Genomic DNA, 14,422 nt, shown 5'->3' with positions numbered 1-14,422 from the left:
GTGTTTAACCGAGTCAAATGAGTTACCATGATTTATTACATCTTCCAATATGCTCTGTTGGAACTCAGTTGATCACAGGAACTATGTTTGGGAATACAAATCAGGGATCGACCTAAATTTACTATAGCACTCACATTTGTTAAGTTCAACCCCAAGTATCTCATGGCACATTGTACTCCTCTTGCTCCTTCATTTAATGTCTTAAAGTGTGACAATATTTTTGGACAATTCAATCGAGTTGATTGGACAATTGATTTAGTAATTATAAGGTTTCGATTTCGACTTCCTATGAGTTGCTAGTGTGAGTAATTTTTGATGTGACATGTGACTATGTGAGTTATGTTATCAATTACTCCGTATAAATTGTATTTGACATTAATATCTTACAATATAATACAATATCGGACATTTGTAACTTAAAATTAGTAAATGTATCAAAATCACAAACGAAATTTGAGTGATAATTTACTTCTCAAGTATTCGGGTTTGTTTGATTGACATAGTACATAACTTTAAGCCTTTAACATAGTACTACATAGTTTTTTTTGTTTTTTTTGAAAATACATAGTACATAGTTTTAGGGGTTTGTTTGATTGACGTCAAAGTTGGTGCTACAAGTTTGACCGGCTTGATGAAATTGAAAGAGTATGAATCAAGTCCATTGACTCCGTCCTAAGGGTCGTTTGGTTGGTGTAGCGATTATGATTAGATTTACAAGAAAGAAGATGAGTGTGCACCGTATGATATCATGGGCGCACAAACACAATAATATCCTTTCTCCCTCTCATCAATATGTCCTTCACAATGCCTTTTCAACATCATGTTTTCCCATGTGAGTGTAATTAACAAATTTTATTTTATTTTTTTATCAATTCATTTTGATAAGAGTACAAGTGAGGTAGATTTTATTTTCTGTATAATAATTCATAAAGAGAGGTAAACTATATTGTTAGTACTATATGAGACCAATTCAATCGAAAAAGTGTTTATAAGAATCAAACTCGACATATATTTTAGCAAGAGAAACCCAACATATTTGAGGGAGTGAGCGAGTTACCACACAAGACAGGTAAATCACAATGTGAAGATTTTGTGTGACGAATTTGATTGTAAAAGAATTAACAATAATTAAACCCATGACCTTTATATATGAGAGTTATGCACCCGCTTAATTTTTTTTGATCATTGGGTTAGACCAATTAGTTTTTTTCTTGAATATGTGTATAAAACTGGTAATTTATGACAAAGACATTTCTACTAATATTAATGAACATTTAAGTTGCTTAGCTCATCATTAATTCCATACTAAGGTCTTTCATCCAATAAGCATCGCCTAAGCGTTGATTATAAGGATGGACTAAACGGCAATTTGATGCGTAATGAAATCCTATGTTTGGTGTGTGTGTGTGTATATATATATATATATATATATTCCTAGGTTAAATACAACTAAGTAAAAATTATAAGAATTGTATGCACTTCACATTGTGGGGATAATCACTAGTATAGACTTGACCTCGAGAATCAACATTTTACACGAATAACTTGAGTCACTAGTGTTTTACTATCAATCAAATACGTCAGATAAGAACCCGACATGTGTACTATATTCCAATTCTATAAATATAGGCATGCCATTAGTGTTGTACTATCATATCAAACCTGACTATTAAGAACTCGACACATGCTCTATGCTCTAATACTATAAATTGAAGTATCCTCCCGCTAGTTGGGGATTCAATTTTTTAGACTTCTCAAGTATGGTAAAGCTGATAAATATGTATATTAAACTTGGATTGTACTAAGAGCCCTTTATTATCAATACAACACTTTTTACTCTACTACTTCGCATATTTCTATTGTATTCTTATCCGTATACATGTAATATATAGGTTTTATACTTATTACCGCTATCACCATTGACCACACTCACACAATTGGAAAAGAAAAGAAAAAAAGTTGTCAAACCACAAATATCTAAAAAGGGAGTGTTTAAAATATGTTATTGGTATCAAATATTGCGCATAATTGACAAACAACTTATGACAAGTAATATAATTTGTACTCCATAATTCTTTAATATTCATTGACTACTTATCCTTTGAAAAAAAAAGTATAATTTTGTAAAATCAATTAAATAATGCTTAGTCAATTGCATTATTAAGCATGAAAATTACATATTGGGGACCAATAAATGCATAACTACTCAATTACATAACAAAACATATGAAGAAGAATCATACTATCTCATAGTCTCAGATATGAGAGGAATCATAAAATCATTATAATCAAAAGGGGCCACCACATCAACGCTAAACCTAATATTGGGCAAACTTACTCTAAAATAACAACGAGATGCGCCAATCTCGGGATGCTTTACTCTTAACCCCACACGGTTCCGAGATCGAGAATTCATGAATCATGATATCGGTATAATTGAAAGTAACCGTCAAATGATCATCAAACTTAATCTAAAAGTAAATCAAATAATAGAATCCGCTTGTAATTATCCCTATAAAAAATTTGTAAGAAAATTAACACTTTTTTTGTTTATATTGTCAATGACCTTGTAGTGATATGCAGTGACTCTTTCAAATAGGAGCTCATTAGATCAAACTTAGGTGGATGCTGTATAGATGAAGAGATATTATAATGTAATAGTATTAAAACAAATTAATGATTAAACTAATGCAAATCATTTTGTAAAGAAGAGGAAAATGAAAATGTGCATTTAAATATCCTATAGTTGTGTGGAGACTCCATCATCCAAGAGTCCAAGTCTCTGGATCACAACACTTTTTAGAGAGAGATAGAGAGAGAGAAAGAGAGTGGGATCAAACGCAGTCTCTCTACTGCACACCTAATTTACAGTGATTAGGGAGAAGAGACAAAGAAAGAGACTCATGGGAGTGTAAAAAAACAAAAGCGAAAACCCAAAAAAAAAAAAAAAATTGTAAAAAGAAAAAAGAAAAAGCGATTCCTCAGAACAATAAAGGAAAAGCAGTTGAAGTGAATGCTGCTTTTGTTCAGCTGGGTGGTGGTGGTGGTTGATATGGTGGAAATTCTACTCGCTTTGGTTCGGTGAATCTGAGCTCGCGGAGGGGTAAAATCGCCTTTTTCTTCTCCATGCCCGTCTCCGACGGTTCTTTGGTCGAGGCTGTCGGCGTCGCTATCAGTAAGCTCGGAGGAGGTATCATCGGCTACGGCGGCGCGTCTGGCGGCTTCTGGAAGAAGACGGGAGTTTCCGATGCTACTGTAGCTGTCGCCGTCACGGTCTTGGCTGGTCTCGCCCTGGCCGCCGCCGTCTATTGCGGTTCTAGGTAAAATACCAGAAAGGGGGGAATTTATTTTATTTTTGTTTGGGAGAAATTATGATGGAAGTTTGAGCATTGAAACCCTAGAAATCTGTAGATTAGATAGATATTTTTGAGTAGAGTGAGAAACAGGGATAATAGGAGTAGATGAAATCCCTAAAACGGAGTCAGACTTCGACTTCTTCGAATTCCTCCTCGCCGTCTTCATCTTCGTCGTCATCGTCATCGACGTCGTGGGTCCATTTGAGATCGGTTCTATTCGTAGTAGCCTCTTCCTCACCGGCTTCCTGTTCTTCTTCTGATCGGTGAGTCTCTCAGCTCTCTCTACCCTCACTTTTAGTTCTCGATTTTTCTGCACTAGTTTTGTTGGGGGGGGCTTTTGATTCATCTCAGGTTTTAGTAAAGTTCAGTGGTTTCACTTCAGATCTTAATCAGACCCCTTTTTATTCTGCAATTTCCTTATTTATTTTGCCAGCTGGTTTGCTGACACTAAAAGTTGGTTTTTTCTTCAATCACATTTACTGAGCAATTCCTAATTTCCTAAATTTCAGAGTCATTCCCTTGATAGTCTCTGCTGTTATTGATTCTCATCTCAATTTGTGTTATTGTATAGTACTTGAAAGGATGTGCAATTGTGCACCCACCTCTCCCATACACTGTGATTAATGGAACCATATGGTGATATGGATACTTGGATATGCCTGATGGTTGAATCTTTTCAACTGCGATTTGAGTTCCTGTACTGTGATGGAACCCTTCACTGCTTCATTCAAGAATATCATTAATATGTGCTTTGATCCAATTAAAGTTCGGTTGCAGGCCAAATGCTCTTTTAGTATTTAAACTTTGGGTTCTGCAATGTTGTTTCTAGTTCTGCTAGAAATTAAATACACGGATAAAGTGATGTAAGGGTTGATAAATTCAGCAATTTTGGTGTTTTTGGGTTCTTCTCTGGTGGAAACTTCTTCATTGTTTTCAGTTTCTGTTCAAATATCTAAATGTGTTGAATGAATTATGCGGATGTTACTTGTTGCATCAAACAGTTTTTGCAAGTTATTATTGGCTAGTACGATTGTGTTTATTCTCAGTTGTCAAATATATTTAAAAATCATCACTGTTATCTTTCATTTCCAGGGGTCATCTCAAATCACCGTGGTCAAGGCGAAAAAGAAAACGCATTCTTTCGCCCCAACAGTGGAGAAGCTTTTTCACACAAGATGGAAGGCTTAGAGCTGGTGGAGTTAAATTTCTGAAGAAAGTCCGAAGTGGAGTAAGCCTTAGCAACCCTAAGATTTTTAGATCTTATGGTGATCAATGAAACTGGTTTTTGATGATGATTTCCTGACTTTGCTATGCAGGGTGTTGATCCCAGTATCAGGGCTGAAGTCTGGCCTTTCCTGCTTGGAGTGTGAGTTTCTTTTGAATTCTTGATAAACATGTTTTCTTTCCTCTGGTTTGAGAAAGTCCCATTCCCGTCTTCTATTTACCTTTTGTTTTTATCTACCATTCTGCTGCATTCCTTTGTGTCCCCATCTAATTTTATGTATATACCCATAAGTATATTCATCTTAAGTCCTCTTCCTGATTTGTTATATTGTGGGACAAAACCATTTAAATATGTGTTTAAGAACTGTTTTATATATAGAGGCATGAAGTCATGAACCACCAATATCTTTGTCTGCCCCTAGTGGGCAACAGAGGATGGTCTTTTAGTGCTCAAGCACGTGTGAATTCCTCATTACTTAACCTTCTAATTCTGTCATTGACAATTGGAATGAACTTAAATGGTTTATTTCTTACTTTCTCCTCTTCGAATTTAATGATCTACCTACGGTTAGTAATTGTGCTGTAGTTGTTGCTTAATTGTCTCTTCTTGATTATTGCTAAATAAAATTTAACGGTATTGATGCGGTTGACAACCTCTAATGTCCTCGAGTTTGTTTCTTTGGCAGCTATGACTTGAACAGTTCCAAAGAAGAAAGAGATGCTGTGAGAAATCAGAAAAGGTACTATTCCAGACTCAATACTGCTTGCTCCCTTGCCCAAAAAGAAAACTGAAACAAAAAAAGGAATTTTTTTTAAAAAAAAAAAAAAATTAAATTTACATATGTCTTGGTTTGTCATTGAATACAGAAAGGAATATGAGAAGCTGCGGAGGCATTGCCGCCGGCTATTGAAATGCACCGATGAGACTTATAAATTGAGGGGGGCTAGTGGAACCGGTGATGGAAACAGTGAAATTCTCACTGAAGGGATGGAGTCTCCAGACTCTGAAGATGCTGTTAGTGCCAGGGAATCTCTTTCTAGTGGGGAAAGAAGCCCGTATAACGAGTACTCAGACAATCCTGCTGATGTATTGTTTGATAGAGTTGCTATTTCAAGACGAATAACAGAGCCAAACTATGTCTCTGACTACGAATCATCAGACTCAGACTCCTCTTCTGATCCTGAAGCAAGTCTAACTTTGCCATCCATGGAAAGCATGGAGGAAAATACTACTGAGATGCCCTCTAGGGAGGACTCTTCCCCTTCAACAGAGGTCCAGTCACAACTCCGTAATTCAGAAGATTTTGCCACGTGGCAACGTATCATTCGCCTTGATGCAATTCGTTCTAATGGAGAGTGGATGACATATTCAGCCACTCAGGGTGCTCCAGTAACAGATGATAGGGCACGCCGTTGTGCAGAAGCTGTTGGTCTGAAGGACTACGATCACCTGGATCCTAGCAGAATCTTCCACGCTGCTCGCTTAGTTGCCATTCTTGAAGCCTATGCACTTTATGACCCTGAAATCGGCTACTGCCAGGGTATGAGTGATTTACTTTCTCCAATAATCAGTGTCATAACAGAGGACTTTGAAGCTTTCTGGTGCTTTGTTGGTTTCATGAAGAAGGCTCGACACAACTTCAGGCTCGACGAGGTGGGAATCCGGAGGCAACTCAACATTGTTTCTAAAATCATTAAATACAAGGATTCACATCTTTACAGACACTTGGAGAAGCTCCAGGCAGAGGACTGTTTTTTTGTCTATAGGATGGTGATAGTACTCTTCAGGCGAGAATTGACATTCGACCAAACGCTTTGCTTGTGGGAGGTGATGTGGGCCGACCAGGCCGCGATTAGGGCCGGGATTGGTAAATCTGCTTGGAGCAGGATCAGATTGAGAGCCCCACCAACTGAAGATCTGTTGCTTTATGCAATTGCGGCATCTGTTCTGCAAAGGAGGAAGCAAATCATAGAGAAATATAGTAGCATGGATGAAATTTTGAGGGAGTGCAATAACATGGCAGGTCATCTTGATGTATGGAAGCTCCTGGATGATGCCCATGACCTGGTGGTCACCCTCCATGACAAGATATAGCTGCCCAATTCTCCGATGACAGGCCGCCTGCCACCGCCTCTCCTCTCCGGTGGGCTTCCGATACTCTCTTCTTCTAGGCTGCCACTGCCTCTCGCCTCTCCCCTCTCCGGTGGGCTTCTGATACTCTCTTCTTCTAGGCTGCCACCGCCTCTCGCCTCTCCGGTGGGGTTCCAATACTTTCTTCTTCTTCTTCCCTAACTAATTTTCATTGCTTAACTAGTTTGTTGTTGTTTCTTGGAATTTTCTTGATTTTCTGCTGTAATGGAGTCTGTTTATGTGAATGGTCTCCTGAAGCCTGTGTACCTTTAGATTCATCGGACATTCCTTCAAGAACATCTTAGGGAATTACAAAAAAAGCACATCATCATATTTTACCAGTGCAACCATAAACAAATGGTTTTATATTTCTTCCTTGTGTTAATCTGTTGTTTGTTGTGATACCATTATGTGTCTGTCTCGAGTCTTGTGGTAAAAATTACGGAGTATTATTTAAATATATTATTGATATAATACATTAAATAATCATTTTTATATTTTTGAATGCCTTGCAAAACACCTTTTTAACCTATATAAATCAATAGAAAATGTTTAAAGTGTCCATTGGTATTGTTATTGATAAATCAATCATGTGTTTTACATGTTATATTGTACATGATAGAATGAGTATAGATCCATTTTTTTATGAGACTACAGATCCATTTTTTTAGGTGACGAACTACTATCTAAGGGTATATATTATATTGAGTAAACATTCATCTACAATAGACCAATGTTCAATCTGTTCATATGTAATAGTCTACAAATTGAGTCTACTGTTCAACATGTTCATATGTAATAATTTATTTACAAATTATAATTACATTATCCCGTTCTATAAATTACACTAGATAGACTATGTTTGTGTGTCCTAACTCACAAACCACAATTGCATTGAATAAACCCTATTCTTAACTTGATCATGTGCAATAACTCACAAATTATGACACAATTGCATTGAATAAACCTCATGAATCACAACTGTGATAGGATAGACAAACAATTATCAATTAGAACAAATATCTGTTTCTAACATGCATTACTCTTCAAATTGCAAATATAAGTAAACCACAGTAAAATGTCATTTCAAATACACAGAATGGACGAACTCCAAACACATGACTAGAGACCAAAACATGGGAAGAAATCCACATTGAACTTTAATAAATTAGTGACTGCACTACTGCAGTGACCTGAACATGCAACTGTGAGAGGTTCAGAGTAAACTACTTCTCCTTGGTGTAGTGTCGGACCGCAAACGCCAATCCCAGTATCAAGAGGGGTACAAGGAACTGCAAGATCTTGATCACGAATTCTGGGGTCTTGTCGGGATTGTATGGAGCTTGTGGTGGTGGGACGTAAGTGCGCTTCAATGGAACTGTCGACTTGTCTATCACCCCAATCAAGTACTTGTCCATCATTTCTCTAGCGGAATCGCTGTGGCCAACATCCTCAAAGTCATTGGTGGCGTCCTTCCCTGTTCATCCGAGACAAAACTTAGAACCCGCTTCCACCGTTAAAGAACATTAAGGGAAGGATTAAGAATCACAAAGATTACCGGTTGCTGAAAGCAAAACCTCATCGCCTCCTGGATGATCTTCCATGAACGGAGTGACATCATAAACCTAAATAACAACTTTGAAGTTATAACCTAACAGAACTATTGGAGAAAGATAGGAAAACACGCTGAATATTAACAGCCAGAACACAAGGCGCTCAAGGCAAGAACTCCACACTCCATATCTTAGCATACCTATAAGGCTATAACACATTCAAAGATATACAAAATTCCACAGTACTAACTAAAAGCCATGGTAAAAGATTGCAAATTAATATAGAGAAGTGAAATCGCAATCCACGAACCATGTCCACAATTCAAAGAACATCAGCTATTGCGTGAAACCATGCTTAGTTTCAAAACACCATAAAGACTTCAGAAGTAGCATAGTGAAGTAGGAATTAAGTACAAGATTTTAGCTTTCTAATGTGGCTTTGTTAAAGTATAACAAGAGAGAATATTTAATGTACCATCAATGTATAGTCTATAGATGCTATTAAACATTAAATAACAGTAATTGCCTCCTCCTAATAGGGGAGACCATGGGAGAAAATAGGGGAAATCATGCAGATTCAATGCAACTAATCCCTTTGAATCATTGTAATATGTACTAGTAGAGTAGAAATTCACTGAAAATATATATTTTCAACTCCACACAACACCTATCTTCCCTGACTTCACAAAGAAAATCATCAAAATTTTCTACTTCAACTTGAAAAGAAAATTCTTAAAAGTTTCATAGATTCTATCAAACACCATGAGCTCAGAAGGGTTGAAGCTCAACAAGGCAACAATCATTAGTAAACAAAGTAAGAATCCAATGAAAAGCACCAAAACTTTACAGCCACAGAACATAAAGAATGCCCATCTTCATTGAAATTGGGAAAAATACTCAAAATTCCATCTGAAATCTGTCTAAAAACCTAAAAAACTTGTGAATCAATCCCTGATTCATCTTCAGGCGCAATTACACACGGGAAAAAGCCAAAAGGGGCGAATAAAGATCTAACCTTTCCATCGATGATTAGCCAGCAATCCTTAGTCTTGTTGTGCTGGGCGACTTCCTCAAAGACATGCACTTTCTGATCCGAACCCATTTCCTATCAAAACCAACCGGAGAAATTGAGGGGAAAAACGCTCAGAACTTTGCACACAAAACACCGGCGAATCAAAATCAAATACACTCGCGATTCAGAGTCAAACAAGAACACAAATCTCTATCTACGATAAAGGAAGATAGATACTCACGAAATGGATTGTTCGAGAAAGTCAATGACGAGACTGCAGCTTTTTTCCTCCGCTATTCGCACCGCTCTTCTCTTGACTACTGGGAGTTGAGAGTGTGCCGACCCAGAGCATAGTTGTTTATTTATAAGTAAATTTTACTACCATTTTAGATTCCTATTTTTATTTTTTTTTTTCAATTTTGGTGTACTGCAGTACTGCAATGACTCATATTTGTTTGGAGGAAAAAATGTTTTTTTTTTAAACTTAAATTGAATCCAAATTATTTATTTAGGAGGCATTTTTTTTTTTTTTGGTAATGTATTCTATTTTTCACTTTATAAAGATTTTGGTGTCGAGCAGGTTTTGTTTGAAGATACAATTGGTCTTCCTCGTTTGTGAATGGTCGTTTATTGGCACATATAAATGTTGATTTTTCAAATGTCTCTCGTCCAATTGATTTCTCTAAAAATTACAAAAAGAGCCTTCCGTGACTATGCGTAATGGCTTGTCACCTAATTTGATGTTATGACTGAAGGCGATAATGTGAAAGTTCGAATTTCACTTGGAAACATTAATTGAAAAAAGACCCATAATGATGGAAGATATGTATCGTATTCCTTGTGCGTGCTAAAGTTTGACGTGTGAACTGATTGCGCGAATTGCGATGGGGCGGGGTCTTGTGGACTTAGCATTAGTCCAACAAAATTGTATAAAAAATTTACAACAACAAGAAGAAAAAATTACAAAATCTATAAAATTAAACATAAATTATACACAATATAGCAATTAAAATTAAAATTTGTTTCTTGCCAACCCCTATATATCGCACATGTACCTATTGACTATCGCCATATATTCATCTTACTTCTACCACCCAATCACTTATCATTAAATTTATAACTATTTCTTTTTTACATTTTTCATGTTTTAAATGTTTGTGCAATAATCCCACAACAAGATCGTTTCAAACTCTCCTTTTTTTTTGGGTTTAATTCTTAATAAATTTTGTAAGGATCTTATTCTAAATTGATTAATCAATTGTGAACATTAAGAATTTTTGTATGATTTTATGCATGTAATTTTTATTTATTTTTTTTGGTGATAATAAAAACTTATTATTATTCGATGATATACATTGAGTAAATTCATTATTATGACTTTTTTTAGTATTATTCTATTATATTGTAGTACTGTTTATGTATACTTTCTCAACCTATTGAGACTCGATCTCATGATCTCCCATATAGGAGAGTCACTATATGCCATTATGAGCTTAACTGGTAAAGAATTATAAAAAAAATAAAATAAAATATGCTAGTCGTGCTCTCAATTTTTCCTAACTTTTACTGCATCTCGCAAGTTCCTCATGTAGACATTTTGCTTGGGACGCATCAAAATAGTCTAAAATCCCAAGGGCTCCACGTCACGGCCCGACAGAGTATATGAGATAATGTAAATTATGGTAACTCAACTGAACACAAATGTTAGACATTCGTTTAGTGTGCTCAAGAAGCTCATCACTTTAAAAGATTACTCTTATACTGTCCTTAGTGAATCTCGATCTCTAATTTTTCTTTTTAAACTTTACTTCTGTGACCAATTAGAAAACTTCTAGTAGAAGTTGTTGGGTGGGAAATTGGGGTTTAAATCCAATCGAAATTTACCCACTGCCGTACGTTACGCGTGCTTCAGAATTATTGAAGCTTCTACACGTGTTTGCACCACCAGCCACCATCTACCTTCCTTTTTTGTCCTTTCCCTGACTTTTTTTGTGTGTGTGCGTGTGTGTATGTGTGTGTGTGTTAATTTTCTTATTTTGGACTCGACTTTATACCAAACAGGGATTTTATCAAAAAAAAAAAAAAAATACTACTTTAAAAGAGCTATTGCTAAGAAAATTAGTGGGGCTGGTATTGGCTGGCTGATATTTCTGTTTTGTCTGTCTATCACCAAAAAAATAGAAATAAATGAATGAATCACATGAAGGCCGACTTCATGCCGTCATAAACAAAGTTATAAACACAAAACGAAATGCTCCATTTAAGCAAAGTTTGGACCACATGGCCCCCTATGGCAAATTATTATTATTTTGTGTGATTGGAAACTCATAACCACTATTTGATAAGTCAATAGTACAGTTATGTAATAGTCTTATGTAAAATCTTATGATACAAGAATTATATTTTACATACTCGTGGTATATCACTATATCCCATATATATTCAAATCATAGCATTTGTTGGCAAGTGGGAAAAAGCTAAAAAGGCACACAAACTAATTTATGATGTAAAAAATAAACAGTTTTACACATTATAACTAACAATTTAAGAATTTTGTTATCTATTATCTAAATATAAGAATTTTAAAAAATTAATGTTTGAAATTATTAAATGCTTTTTTTTTTTAATCTTTTCCATACGCCATATGGTATCTTTACTACGGTAGGACTAATTTAGACTTGACCAAACCTTTTTAAGAAAGTGAGGGATTAATATCAAACTTTCAACCTTAGCTTGTAGGTGTATTAACGGTATGCTTACTAGCTCTCTCAAATTGTTGGATTAAAGTTTTTAAAAAAAATTGTTAATAGGCATTTGATTTATATGACGAGTGAGCTAAATGTTGAGGTGTAAAATTTTAAATAATTTGTGAATTTATATACTAGTTAATTGGCGGCTCAAGCTAAAGTTGGTCGTCTTAAATATCATAGTATATTCCAATATAATTGACATGAAATTTTAAAAGTTGATATTAAATTATAAATTAAAGTTCTAAAATTTTAAATATTCTTATCACATTATATAAAAAAAAAAGTATTTTTTTCTCAAATAAGTCTTAAAATATATATACAGATATAAAAGGAGTCAATTCCAGGAGTCTTTGTTTAGTCCATAGAGTTCTTCAGCCCACAGCATTATGGGTTAAACAATTAGTCAAATATTAAAATCATTTTACTCACCATTTGCAAATAAAAATAATTTTTTTTTTACCTACCATTTTCTTTTTGCATGAGTTTTAGTTGGATTATGTTTAGAAGAGTTCTCCAAACAAGTAAGTTCATTAGAGAAATTTGTATTTAAAATAAAAATTAAAAAGAAAACATGTTATTTGCACAATTTTTCATTTTTGATATTGAAAATGTACCGTCCAGTATAGTTTCACTTAACAATTTAAAATATTTTAATTTAATATATATCAATTCTTTTTTTTTTTTATGACAACGAAAACCCACTGTCGCTACACGAGATTGCGCACTGGATAGCCGCTCATGTATAATAGCTTACAAATTATACATGATAAGTAAATCACACTAGAAAGATCATATGCGACGAGCTTGACTGAGAGGGTGTTGATAAGAATCGATAAAAGAATGATTTTTCTAAATGACTTCTCTTTAACTTTGTGCGTGTATGATGGTCATAACATATTTACATAATTTTTTTAGTAGAGATACTTACCGACAATACGGCTAATTATGAGAAAAGCTCAACTATGCAATTTAGAATTATAAGATCTTACCAACTCATTACTACTAACAAGTCAATCCATAAATATCATTTAAATTACGAAGTTGTTGCCAAGAAACTCATTTTATGCTTTTAGCCTTTTACAAAGAAATTCACCTAATTAATGATGGAAATAAAGAAAGAAGCAAAGAGATGGAAATTAGGGAGAAGAAAGTAGTGGATAAAGTCTTCATTCTCATGGAAAAGCCTTGTGAAGATCGATTTGGGTAGTTAAAATTGGAATTCTACAATCACCAAAAAATTTATTCCAATTTTCAAATCTAAAAGTAATGAATCATAACCAACTTTTAAATTGCATAAAAACCGCTATAAGTTTGACAATATACAATTCTTATATGAATCAAAATGGGTTTATGTGACATTTAACACTTTGATATAAATTTATTTGATTGAGATATGACAAAATTAATTATTTCACAAATAACAAGTGAAAAAAAAAAAACAAATTTATAACATTTGTTACATACTACATTATTTGCTAAAAATATATAGTTTGGTTTTGAATTCAGGAGTGTCTTAACTCTATTATTTACTCACGAATGTTCGAGATTAAAAACAAAATTGATGGATCTATTATAAATGGGCCTAGAGCAAATTAATTCGATAGAGCGGATCCGATTGGGCCCAAGGCCAGGTCTTGAGCTTGGCACATCGGAGGTTCTAGGCTAAGTGCACCTCAAAGGTCCCAGGCCGAGCTCTATGCCTTGAGGAGGTCCAAGGCCTAGCTAGCTCCGAGCTTGGCACTTTGAGGAGGTACAAGACCGAGCTCTTCGTGGCTTCATGGACAGTTGTAGCGCGCTTAGTGGAGGCATTAAACCCGGTCAAAAAGGTCCAAACTACCCGCCCTTTTTATCGTGGGAGTCGTTGAAGTGCGACTTAGTATAAAAGCACCCCTCTTTGTCTCATTGAGACATCATCATTCACTCTCTTGTAATAGCATTACATAAGTTTTAATACAATTTTGTCTTTTTGACGAATATTCGTGTTTTTACATTCACTTTCCTTGTCTTTATTCCCTATTATCATATATTTATTGAGTTATTTGAGTCAGACCACCCGAGTGAATATAGCCCAACCAAACTCTATGAAGATACTAGAGGGAGTACCTTACTCCCTTACAAACACTATTTATACATGCTGAACCATATTGTCTTCTATCTTGCACTAATGGAGCATTGGCCCATTTTGGGCAAAATCTCTATCATATTGGGCTGGCCTAAGCCCTCTAGGGGCATCGGCCCCAATATATATGGTTTGAATGATATTTTTACTTAAAATTAATATTCTAGAAGGTTAAAAAGATAAAAATAAATCAATGTGACGGTTTGGCCGAGTGGTCTAAGGCGCCAGATTTAGGCTCTGGTCCGAAAGGGCGTGGGTTCAAATCCCACAGCCGTCA

At 35.2% G+C, this 14,422-nt stretch overlaps 2 protein-coding genes and 1 non-coding gene across 4 annotated transcripts; 2 read left to right on the top strand and 1 right to left on the bottom strand.

The window, feature by feature from the left end:
• The first annotated feature begins 2,763 nt into the window (after nt 1-2,763).
• LOC115998956 (small G protein signaling modulator 2-like) lies at nt 2,764-7,113 on the top strand. 2 transcript variants are annotated; one of them, XM_031238631.1, is made up of 5 exons: nt 2,764-3,320; nt 4,449-4,584; nt 4,673-4,722; nt 5,267-5,320; nt 5,448-7,113. In XM_031238631.1, the coding sequence occupies exons 1-5, from the start codon at nt 3,127-3,129 to the stop codon at nt 6,673-6,675; spliced, it is 1,662 nt and encodes a 553-aa protein (XP_031094491.1). In that variant the 5' UTR covers nt 2,764-3,126; the 3' UTR covers nt 6,676-7,113. The 2 variants fall into 2 exon arrangements, with proteins under 2 accessions (XP_031094491.1, XP_031094492.1); XM_031238632.1 differs by having other exon boundaries at nt 3,177-3,619.
• A 585-nt stretch (nt 7,114-7,698) lies between these two features.
• Nucleotides 7,699-9,639, bottom strand: LOC116000053 (cytochrome b5). The gene is made up of 4 exons (XM_031240059.1): nt 9,518-9,639; nt 9,280-9,369; nt 8,270-8,336; nt 7,699-8,188 (listed from the first exon to the last, which is right to left on the bottom strand). The coding sequence occupies exons 2-4, from the start codon at nt 9,364-9,366 to the stop codon at nt 7,938-7,940; spliced, it is 405 nt and encodes a 134-aa protein (XP_031095919.1). The 5' UTR covers nt 9,367-9,369; nt 9,518-9,639; the 3' UTR covers nt 7,699-7,937.
• Nucleotides 9,640-14,342: 4,703 nt separating this feature from the next.
• TRNAL-UAG lies at nt 14,343-14,422 on the top strand. Its single transcript has one exon. It is a non-coding gene; the product is annotated as a tRNA-Leu (tRNA).

This window comes from Ipomoea triloba, chromosome 12, assembly GCF_003576645.1.
Source record: "Ipomoea triloba cultivar NCNSP0323 chromosome 12, ASM357664v1".
NCBI lineage: Eukaryota > Viridiplantae > Streptophyta > Magnoliopsida > Solanales > Convolvulaceae > Ipomoea > Ipomoea triloba.
This window is presented reverse-complemented; position numbering and strand designations above follow the sequence as displayed.